Below are 12,179 nucleotides of genomic sequence, written 5' to 3' on the forward strand. Positions count from 1 at the left end.
TGTTTTAAGAAATGAACATATTTATTAACTGGTTCTTAAAAATATTAAATGTAAAGTGAAAAAGTAACTATATAAGAGTGATAATTTTAAAAATATGCTTACATTTTTGCAGTATGCTTTACATACTACAAATTATGAATTTACAAAATTTCTGTATTGTGTGAACGTTGCCTTTGACTGCCTTTGACTTTGTGATAACAGAAAATGTCAAGTTTTGAAACGTCAATCGTCATATGTCAATCTAATTGTCTTTGAATTTGTCATTCTTGTAGTAAAACAAAAATGTTTTGCAATTTATTATATCGAAATTAATGTTTATACATTTTATTAGGTGTAATGGCTATATTCGAAAAATCATTTCAGACCAGACCTATTATAGATGATACGGATAAGCTTGTTTGTACATTAGAAAATGCGCAAAATATCAATAAACACACAGTCAGTATCATTTATAACTTGGTGCTCCGTATACTTGAAGAATATTTTAATTTTATTTATAATTGTGCTTTAGGAGTATGTTTTGCGTGTGCAACGAGGGCCTTGTAAGGAAAATAAGTGGACAGTGTCCCGGCGTTACAGGGATTTTGCTGCTCTACAAATGAGTCTTCAACAGGCTAATATTGACCTTCCTTTGCCTCCTAAGAAACTTATAGGTAACATGCAACCTTCTTTTGTGGCTGAAAGACAAATAGCATTGCAGGTGAGTAATAGCTTGTAATAAAAATATTCTCAAAAGAGATTACATACATGCTTCTAAAGCTGACAAAGAACAAGTATAAATGAGCAGTTGTGATGGTAGCTAGATGTGATTATACTTTGTCATTCAAACTTTGGTTACTTAGTTAATATTCTATTTTCTTTGTAATTATTATAATAAAATAAATACAGTGGAATCCGTTTATAATGACATCGAAGGGAATCGACAAACATGTCATAATAAGCGGACGTCATACAAAGCGTTATGTGAAATGAAAAATCTTTTTTATGTAAATATGTATGTATTTAAGTATTTTAATACAGAAACATAGTATACTTGCATATGTATAGGTACATATTAAATCAAAATCAATATTGCACGTAATCAGCAGATTATTATAATAAAGCATACAAGTGTATTTTTACTGTAAGTAGGTACACTGTAATTTTTGTCTGCTTTTGTTTTTTTCATTTTATTGTAAAAACAGTCTCTAATACTATTGTGTATAGAAGACCTATGGTCAAATTATCATTTTCAATATTGCTGTTAACAAATCGTGATAATGAATTCACTTCGGTCATTATAACCAGACATAATTTATTAAAAATGGGTCATAATAAGCGGCATGTCACTGTAAGGGAAGTCAATATATCCGACTTTTTTATAAAGAATTTTATATGAAAACCAAACTTCGTAGTGCAATTACGTCATAATAACCGGTTGGTCAATATAGGCGGAGTCATAATAAACGGATTCTACTGTATCTTAATAAAATATAGTGTCTATGTTAATATATTAATTGTTCTGTATTATCATGTGCTTAACTCTTATCATGACTTATCTATAAAGCATACTTCATCTATTACTATTCTTAAATATTGTAAGTCTCAGAAATATGAATCAATATCAATATTATTATATTACATATATAATTTACTAGCTTACCACCCGCGGCTTTGCCCGCTTTGTCTAAAACCTAATAAATTATATACTAAACCTTCCTCTTGAATCACTCGCATAGTTTTAAAGATTTAAGCATACATAGGGACAGAGAAAGTGACTTTGTTTTATAATATGTAGTAATATTATTTTTATATTGTTAATATTTTTGCCTTATATGATTTGTTTTTTTTTTTAGAATTACATATCTGAAGTACTGAAACATCAGATCTTAGCATTATCATTACCAGTGAGAAGCTTTTTGGACCCCACCAATTATTCTATGACAATAGCAGGTAAGCTGATTTTACATAATATGTTATAGTTTCATCATATTTTTTTTATTTTTAAAACATTTGTATGTTGATATTGAATAAATAATTCTTGAATTTGAAATATGAAGTTTATTAGCTGCCCAATAACATTTCTCCTATTGTTGGGCCTTGGCATTTTGAAGTAACTATTGTGCGTTTCACGAGAGAGTTCCCCTGCCGTTATGTTGGCATACCTGACTGTCAAAAACGTCAAAGAGCTAAGAAGCGTTACAGAGTTGTCGAGGTTTTCCGAAATTTATAAATGTTTTAGAGATTGGCATCATGCCGCATACGCTTAGAAGTGGTGAAAGAGAAATGGCTCTGTAACGCTTCTAAGCTCTTTGACGTTTTTGACAGTCAGGTATGCCAACATAACGGCAGGGGAACTCTCTCGTGAAACGCACTATATAAGAATTTGAATTTGCAGTTAAAAATCTCTTACTTTCTTATTTCTACTGATATGAAGTTGACAGTTGTTAATGATTTATCTGTTGAATCCTCCAATCATAATAAATAAATTATCATTAACAATAACTTAACTGTTAAAAATAAATAGATAGTTTAAATTATTTTTAGCACCAACATTAACTTTTATTTAACTCTTTATTAATAAGCTGTGCCCTGCGGTTTTACCCGCAGTGCTCCACTCCTGTTGGTCTTAGCGTAATGATATATAGCTTATAGCCTTCCTCGATAAATAGTCTATCTAACACTGAAAGAATTTTTCAAATCGGACCAGTAGTTCCTGAGATTAGCGTGTTCAAACAAACAAACTCTTCGGCTTTATAATATTAGTATAGATATATTTTTTACAGAGCAGGCTCTTCAAACAGTATCAATAGCATTGAGAGGTGATGGCCATTATGAATTAAAAGGACCTTTGACCAATATAAATTGGAGGATACGGAAACACTATTTTTCTGTATGTTTTTACTTTTTTAATTGAGTGTGGGTTGTATTGTTAATAATAATTTTATGTTGACTTATTTGTTGTTATGCTTTGTTTATCTAAGGGAAGGTAATATAATATAAATATCTTTCAGTATAAGAAGATCAATATATCATACACACTTTCAAGTCAATTAAATTGCAATATATTAAAAATATTATAAAAAAAATAACACTATTTATAAAAGCAAAAAATTGCAACAAGATAATTTTATCTTGAATGTGGCTCTTATCATTGTTATTTTGCATTATTTCAGGTTATTGACTCAGACAAAACAAATTGTGTACTCGAGTGGCAGAGCTATGGACCAGATAAGCATTTACAGAGTAAGGATTTACAAAGCGCATTTAAAAGTTTGCAAAGTATATCTGTGAGTATTTTAAATATAAATAAAAAATATTTTTTTCTTAAAGTATATTTTATCATATGTTTTTTGTTAATGTACATTTTGTCCACCCCCTGTCATGATAAAATTGTTTGCCGCCCACACATTAGCAGCAGGAAGTATATTATAGGTGCGATAATTTTATTATATTTTCATGATATCGACCTATCGAGCTATTTATTTCACATTTGGCGCAGATAAACATAAGTGAAGTCCCAGTGGGGTAAGGGGCAGATGCATTTTACATCTGTTTCACTGATCGATTTTCTTTAGGGACAAGTAGGTGATCAGCCTTCTGTGTCCTGCCAGACCGAGACATTTTTTTTTCTTCGTTTCCACCGGGAATCGAATCCAGTACCCGTTGGTGTTACGCTCACGCGTCAACCATAGTACCAAGGAGGCGGTACGATAAACATAAGATTTTTTAAATTATTTTTTATCATATTTTAGATGCAAATGGTGTTCTTTTTTTAATGTATTTGTTTCTCCATTCCAGCATCCATATATAGACGAAGTATTAACGATACACACACTGGAAACAGGCGCATATGTAGTGCGGCGGTTACACGAAAATGGAACAGTTAGAGATTTGTTATATGGCACAGACTATAGCAAGAGTTACCTGGCGAAGTATGGCAACCCGAAAATAAGGAAGCCATTCACGACGGGACAAATTGCGCACTATGGATATCAAATATTACAAGCTTTAAAATTTTTACATGATAAGGGTTTGCCGCATGGTATGTATTACGTATTATTTGAAAGAAAATACACTTTTAATGATTGAATAAATTTTCTAAAGAATAGAAAAAATTCGATCATGAGGCTGTGTTCCAACCCGTGTCTTTCGTCTTGCCGATGCATTATTCGCTTATGCTTTTTTAAATTTTGTTTTACATGACAAATTGAACTAAAACCTCATTTTCATACACAACTAATTGAATATAGAGCATATTACATAGAAAATTACATTCCAGGCCACCTCCACCCAGGGAACATAGCAATATTAAACCAAAGAGCCGTTCTATTGGATGTCGAGAACATTCTAATGGGTGTGCCCAGTTTATACCGACCATATTTGGTGCAAATGAAGCACATGACATCAGAAGCCATAGATGTATATAGTTTCGGGAGGACGTTATATGAAATGGCGTTCGCGGAGACGTTCGATAGCTGTTACTGTGATAAATATGGAGAGATTTACGATGATTTGGGTAAGTTTCAAATAACTTTGTAATTAGTATTTTCTTATAAAAAAATATTCAACTAAGAAAGATACATTTTAATATTACAATTAACTAACTACACAAATAACTTAATAACTTATAAGCTTATTTATCACTTTTCTAGAACAGAACAAATGACATTGATACATTACAAAAAATAACACTATATCTATTATGACACGGAGCTGATGTATTTTGCATATCCTTTTTGGGCTTCTAGTCGATTTCCAATTTTTGAATTGAAACTTCTTTAGGCGCGATATAGTAAAAAATCAAAGGTCGCGTCATGACAATACCGTCACGTCATGAAGTACGGCGATAATTTTGGTATCAAATTCAAATTCAAATTACATTTATTTACAAGAATAGAATATCTTTGAATCTTGCCAAAGAAGTTACACATCTGAAACGTGTGTTAGGCACACATGCTCTTTTTTTGTTAACTGTGTGTCCGTATAAATGAAAATAAACCATTATTTTTTATTTTCATATACGGACTTTTCATATATAAAATCAACCTCAACTTCCAGAATCACTACTCCACCTAACTCTCTCCACTGCCTCCTGGAAGCAAGGTGGAGTCACCCTGGAGGAACTACAGCATCACACCCTATTCCGGCACGTCAATGGTCTAGCAAGCGTGAACGTAAGAGGACATCTCAAGTTCCCGCTACAATTGAAGGAGGAGATCAGAGCGGCGGTGGATGCTGTGCAGGCGAGGTTGGAAGGCGATCAGAAAATGGTGATTATTAATTAAGTAAACTATCTTTATGGCGCAGTTTCATTAGTCGATAGGGCCCGCATGCGGGGTGCGAGAGATTTCTGGAACGCGTGCCACAGGGCCAGCATTCGGGGAACCGTTTTCATTAGTCGATAGGGCCCGCATGCGGGGTGTAGGGAGAACCTCCATTTTACGTAAAACAATCATAATCTCGATAGATTTCCACGAGATTCAACATTTGCGAATCCGTAAAGCGATCAGCCATTTTGTGCAGCGTCTTTATAATCCAACAAGCACTCACGAATGAAATTGAATAATGAAAAAGTATTTGACTTAAGACCCGCAAGCTGTACCGACCTTGACCGATGAATTTCATTGGTCGATATCACGGTCGGTATTAAGCATGCGGGGAACTTGTTTTCATTGGTTGTTATCTCGCCTGCGGGGACTCCCCGTATGCTGTATACCGAACGAGTTAACGACTAATGAAACGGCGCCATTAGGCATGCGGGTTCGTTTGCGAAGGGAAATTGACGGTAATTGTCATATGGGACATTTTTTACAGCGCCATCTATCGGAATTTATAAATTTTGGAGTTATTCAAATATAGTAAGAATACATTTTTTTTAGTGTGGTAAAAAATAGTCTATGTCGCTCGCTAGATTCTTAACTATCCCTATAGCCGAAATTCGAAAATCCTAAAATAAATCTGTTGATTTTAACCTGAAAGACTTCCTTCTACAACAGATGACAAATAAACGCACTTTCGCAAATTTATAATGTATAGAAAGGATAGTTAATTAGGCTATTAGTCCTTGATTCAATTATAATTAGAAGAAAAAAATCGCTTATGAATAAAATTTGTAAAACATAAAAATGACTACATTTTTGATTGAAACTTCTTTGAAAGATATTTTTATATTTCTAACAATATTCAGGTAAGGCGAGCTCGAAGGGAAGTTAGGATACAGGAAATACTCGGTTCGGAAGAGGAAATGAGGAAGCAAAGGAGAAGAGCGGTAAGTCAATTTCTACGATGTCATTATTTATTTTTTTCGTAGTCACTACTACGTAATCTATACTAATAATAATATTATAAAGAGGAAAGGTTTGTAATTATGTAATTATGTTTGTATGTATGTATGTATGGTTTTCACGCATTAACTACTGGACCGATTTCAAAAATTCTTTCACCATTAGAAAGCTGCATCTTCACTGAGCAACATAGGCTATATTGCATTTTCAAAAAAATTTGAGATCTAGGTGTAAAAAATTCCTCAATAAAACTTCTGTCATCGCGTGCGCTGCGGAATCTATTGAAGATAGAAAAAAAAATTCTACGGTATTATAGAATGGATCAATATCTACAAGAAAGTCCGCGATACCATATGTCCATCTTCGGTAGTTATGTTACTACAACAACTATTTTACGTTTTCAAAGTAAATAGAAGTGCCGACAGTAATCAAACCATGTTATCCATACACATATCGCTATCTATGCGGGTGAAACCACAGGGCATTGCTAGTAAAGTATAAAATGGAATGTATATTAATGTAAATGCAACTCCATACCCATTCGGACATTTTAATAGGCGATTAGGAGATGTGTCTCGTTTGATATTTAGTAAGCATTCCAATGGTAAAAATTCCTCATAATATGTCTAGTTGTGTAGAATATCAATGATAAATATATAATATCGTGTGCAGAGGAAACGCGACAGTATATGGAAGTCGACATCGTCGCTAGCGGACACCATTCGCTCCCACTCTCCACACTCGCCCAGTACCGTGTCCTCGGCGACACCGCCACACACTTGTGAGTGTTCATAAAATAATTAAAATGTCTTAACAAAATAATTAGGAAAAAGTCTTTTTTTTTCCTAATTATTTTGTGAAAACATTTTTATCGGATTTCTTAATCGGATGCAAAAATTTTAATAATTAACTAAACGGTACAACGCTTCATTTTAATTGTGTTTGTAATAGGCAGTATTTGATACTTAATCAATAGAATTCATTTAAAATTCAGAAATATACCACTTTTTACGAATTTGTATTATTCATTATTACACTCGCCAGAAAGTATTTGGTGGCAAAAAAAACTTTACAAGAACAATAGTGAGGATTCATGTATTTGATTTAAAAACATCGATTTTTATGTAAAAAAACAAAGTATTTAAAATTAAATACTTTTTTATTTTTTTAGCGGCCGGCGAAACAAGCATATCACCGCATTCAACGAGCGACGGACGCGGTGCGTTACTTCAAGCGATCTGTGCTTTCGACAAGAAATCTCTTGCGCGAGTTAACTCTCAGTAGAGAATTTTGTACTATAAAAAAAAGTAATTTACTTGGCAAAGCGTATTAATATCGCATATTTATTGTAATAGTGAAATCTGAAACTTATTTTGTACAAATAGGAGTTTAAATCATGTGTTATACAACAACAAATTGAGCGGTATTTACTTGAAAAACATTATTTTCTCATGGGAATTTTATGAATCAATAAATTGTTAGTACGCTTTGCCAAATAAAGGATTAATAACCCATAAACCTGCTGTGTAGGAAGTTATGTGGCCCTCGAATATGGCAATACAGTATTTAACCGAAGATATTATAGCAGTCATAAGCCATATTAAAATAATAGAAAATTCACATTCCTACAGCTATTTTAATTTATGTAAAAAAATACAATAAAATGGCGGAATCGATTCTACTTAAAGATATGAATATTATGTTTACTTCAATTATAAACTTGATCCTGACTATAGTCGCTTGAAAGTCATGTAAAAAATAGATATTTGAGTTTGTTAATTTTTAAACTTACAAATTCAAAATGAGAAACTGCTCATGTGATTTATATTTGTAATATTATAGTGCAACATAACCCAGTTATAAGATATACAGGGTGTCCCACTGTTGGTATACGAAGCTCAAAGGAGGTTATAGTTTTGCATACGCTGAGTTCGTAAAAAATACTTATAAAATTCCAGACGCATTTTTTTTCAAATAGATGAATTCTTAAAACTCTATGTGTATACCCATAACAAGCAACCCGCCCAGCTTTGCCACCAGCACGTGGGCTATCGTTTAATATTATGTTTTCATAGACAAAATGCTCACATTAGCGAAGAGGTATATGTCGGCTGCGCGAAGCTAGAGAAGAAAACATGGATTTTCTGGAAAAATTTAGCAAAAAATTTTTGACGTAATTTTGTTGTTTAAGTATTTTTTTTCGTGATCAGTGTATGCAAAACTACAAGTTCTTTTGCGCTTAGTATACCAATAGTGGGACACTCTGTATATTTAAAAAATGTATTCTATATGTACTATACAACATTTAACTAGACATTTTATTTCCATGAATTTAACGAATAATTAATGTTTTTTTTAATGTCATATATTGGCTAGTACAAAAATACGTAATTAAATTGTATTGTCCATCTTTTCATTCTACTAACTTGCTTTCATAAACATGTAAAATATTTATTGTATCATAATCATGTTTTGCGACTTAACTGCGCCAAAAAAGAGAATTCTACACATTTTCTCTGCGGAAATATGGAATAATAATTACTTGAGAAGTGACTTCATTGTAAGAATAATAAAAATACATGGCGGATTTATTCTTTCAATAATGATTTGTTTTCTTTTGTGTAATAAGTTATTCATGAGTACAAGACAAAAATATTTGTTGAATAAAAAATCGAACAAACAGGTTTTCGATACGTATTACGAACATTAGATTTAAGTCAAAATGTAAATTTTGCATTTGTGTGCTATAGGAAATTGACAGTATTATAAAATATTCTGGACTGTATTGGCTGAACAAATTGTTTGTAACTTGAGATATAATTTTGTATTTATTGTTCAAAATATGTATCCGTCCGAATGTACACCTATTTTTTTTATAATAGCTGATATTCCTTGAATTTATATTGTATGCGGTCTTCTGTTTCCCTTTATTTTAGTGAACTTTGTGTTTGCTTGTCTTCTGCACTAACTTTGTCCTGCATTTCTATAAATTGTGTATAATGTATGACACGTCATCATAATATCAAAATGCACACAAATGCAATCTTATAGATCCATCATCCGTAGAATTAGTATATAAAATGCTATTTAATGATCTTATTACATACGAAATTAACGGTTAAGTATAAAACTTTGTAAAGTGATATATGACTGGTCACTTAATTTTACTATTTTTATTATGAATTTATTTTTTGTTAGTAAGATTCATAATTATAGGTTTAAGGAACATAAATTATTTTTCATATACTAATTATAATTTTGTTGTAAATTGTAAGAGAATATAATATAATAGTTGCAGAAAGATTTGTTTTATTTTATCCATTACCTATCCTATATAATTTATATAGATAGTTAAAAAAAATTAAAAGCTCGCTAAAGCTCATGAAATTATTGTATTGTCACCGATCCTTGATTAGTTTACAAAGTTTGGAAGTATGATTTAAATCTATTAAATCCGTTTAGTGGGTCAAAATCGAATCAAAGAAATTCGGTTACATACTAACAGATGAATCTACTAAAAGCGTGTTAAAAATATACTTCAAGTCTAAAGTAAATATACTTCGTCAAAGACGATTAAGAATTTTTTTGGTGAATGGACTGTCTCTACATTATTATTTGTCATATAATATGTAGACGCTTGGATCAATAACAACTAGAAATACCATCAGCGACACAAAATGTCCTTTGTACATCCGACATGAGTAAGGTCGATCTCAAAGAGTAAAGTAATACATGTCGATCTGTTATTTACCTACCAGCACAGGGCCCGGCCGGCCGTACTGAAATCAGTCGGTCGCGCTCGTCGAGACCACAGTCGAGAAGGTCGAGAGTCAAGACGCTCGCGTGCAAATATTTTTTAACAATATGTATAAAAAAAATGTTAACAGTAAAAGGTATTGTGTGGCGTTCGGGTGCTTGAATTCAAATAGAAAGCAGAAAGATTTTTAGTTTTGTATTTGCTTTTTTTTGTGTATGTGATATCATAACGGACGCGCGCGAGTCGCATAATTTTACTATGTTTCGAAACATTATTTTTTTTGGGTTAACCTACAATTACAATAGGACTAATTATAGCGAAATAATACTAGGTATCAACTATCAAGCCTAAGAGCGTTTTCACATTATCCGATCCGATATCGGATATCGGACGCCGATAGCCGATATCCGATATCGGATACAATTTTCCCTTTCACATTGTCCGATAAAATCCTTCCGATATCATCATGGGTGTTGCCAGAAATTTTTAGAAAAAACTAAACTAAATTGCCAGTTGATAAAAAAAAAGTATAATTAAAAAAATTCAAATGATAGATCATAGTTGTACATACATTAAAAATAACTACGTAAAAAAAAAAAAACTTCAAAAAAAGAAAAGTAAAATGTAAAAAAGATTTGATATCATTAATTACTGCATATATTATTTAGATGTGCTATTTACTAAATAGTTTTGATATCGGTCATTTGTATAGTATATGTTAACACAATATTATAAATTAAATAAATTTATATCAATACCTACTACAACCTAGTATTAGTTAATAGTTTTAGTAATACATATTATGTATCAGTAAATACCTTTCAAAATCTATTAAATGTATTTTTAACAAGACGTACCTAGTCATTTAGTTAATAATAAGTTTAATTTTTTCACTATATATACATTTATAAAAGTTCATGTAGTACCTATGATAAATTTATTAAGTGATACAATCTTTGTTCACATTTTCTATTCTTTTTCTTATTACACTGTAAATAATATTGTCACCCGTTCAAATATATATATTTAATAATATGATTGTTGTAATTTCCCGTGAGTAAAGATACATAAATTATTTTATTGTCATAAGCAATTATTTTAGAATTAAGAGTTTTCAAATATTCTTTGTTGTTAATTCAAAATAAAAATAAAATCGGTGTGAAATCTCCTCCTTTTTTTGAAGTCGGTTAAAAACAAAGCACTCAATGACAACAATACAATAAACAGCACAACCACAGAGCACAACCAACATCCGAGTAGGAGGAGGAGCGAGGCAGAATGAGTTAAAATAAAGATGATAGACACTAATATTTTCGAAGATAGATATTTGAATTTAAGAACGCAATATACATATTTTTGTTTACTTCAGTTCAGCCAATTGCCGTATATTTTAATACGGTAATTAAAATAGCTGCCGTATAAATCGTTTTTTTAATGCCTATAAATACTTAAATGTGTGATTTCTTAATAAAAAAAGGTTTCTTTTAATAGAAAGGATTTTAGGCTAAAGCAAAGAATTTTTTTAAAGATTTAGCGCCCTATAAGACTGAAAGACACAAACTAGTGCTTTTTTGCTGTTGGTATACTGCCTTTTCGAAAATTGAGTTGGCAACACTGAACATTATCGTCCGATAGCTCACGGGCATATCGGTGTCGGCTCCGATATCCGATATCGGATCGGACAATGTGAAAGACAGGTACATATTTCATACATTTTACTTCCCTCCGATATCGGATATCGGCTATCGGCTTCCGATATCCGATATCGGATCGGATAATGTGAAAACGCTCTAACAGCGTAAGAAAATAATATAAGGGCCAAGCGATAGGAGACAAAACTTGTAGGTAAATAAAATTATAGGGATATAATTTTGTGCAAACTAAATACCACTGTATCGCGTAGTAGTAAGACTCGCATCTATTTATATCTTCTTGCCGAGTAATTCTTCTGTTCCTGTACTATTCTGTGGTTTTGGTTCGTTTTGTTATATGGATTTGTTCATACACCTTTGATTAGTGATGGCGATAAAAGAATAATAACACAATAAGCTTGTTTTTTTTCTTTAGACTTTTCGACAAGAATTTTCGCAAAAATATTTTGAGAATTTGTTTTAAGCATTGTTTTAAGTTTGTTTTTGTATATGTTTGCATAATGT

At 31.7% G+C, this 12,179-nt stretch overlaps 1 protein-coding gene across 2 annotated transcripts; it reads left to right on the top strand.

Annotated features, from left to right (window-relative positions):
• Window positions 1-264: 264 nt before the first annotated feature.
• On the top strand, window positions 265-9,561 carry LOC149481501 (PX domain-containing protein kinase-like protein). Of its 2 annotated transcripts, XR_016316777.1 has the most exons (12): window positions 265-438; window positions 512-700; window positions 1,836-1,932; window positions 2,766-2,872; window positions 3,156-3,269; window positions 3,781-4,024; window positions 4,262-4,498; window positions 5,041-5,252; window positions 6,170-6,250; window positions 6,939-7,047; window positions 7,438-8,107; window positions 8,510-9,561. XR_016316777.1 is itself a non-coding variant. In XM_089704566.1 (11 exons), the coding sequence occupies exons 1-11, from the start codon at window positions 337-339 to the stop codon at window positions 7,548-7,550; spliced, it is 1,605 nt and encodes a 534-aa protein (XP_089560692.1). In that variant the 5' UTR covers window positions 265-336; the 3' UTR covers window positions 7,551-8,131. The 2 variants fall into 2 exon arrangements, 1 of the variants encoding a protein (XP_089560692.1); XM_089704566.1 differs by lacking the exon at window positions 8,510-9,561 and having other exon boundaries at window positions 7,438-8,131.
• The last annotated feature ends 2,618 nt before the right edge of the window (window positions 9,562-12,179 follow it).

This window comes from Colias philodice, chromosome 16 (genome assembly GCF_061535455.1).
Source record: "Colias philodice isolate Cphi_HAF_F1 chromosome 16, ilColPhil1 Martin Lab GWU primary, whole genome shotgun sequence".
In the NCBI taxonomy this organism is placed as follows: Eukaryota; Metazoa; Arthropoda; class Insecta; order Lepidoptera; family Pieridae; genus Colias; species Colias philodice.

Coding starts and splice junctions, on each gene's coding strand:
- LOC149481501 (XM_089704566.1), top strand. CDS start 337: ATGGCTATATTCGAAAAATCATTTCAGACCAGACCTATTATAGATGAT. Junction 4,025..4,261: donor TGATAAGGGTTTGCCGCATG/GTATGTATTACG, acceptor ATTACATTCCAG/GCCACCTCCACCCAGGGAAC. Junction 5,253..6,169: donor TGGAAGGCGATCAGAAAATG/GTGATTATTAAT, acceptor AACAATATTCAG/GTAAGGCGAGCTCGAAGGGA.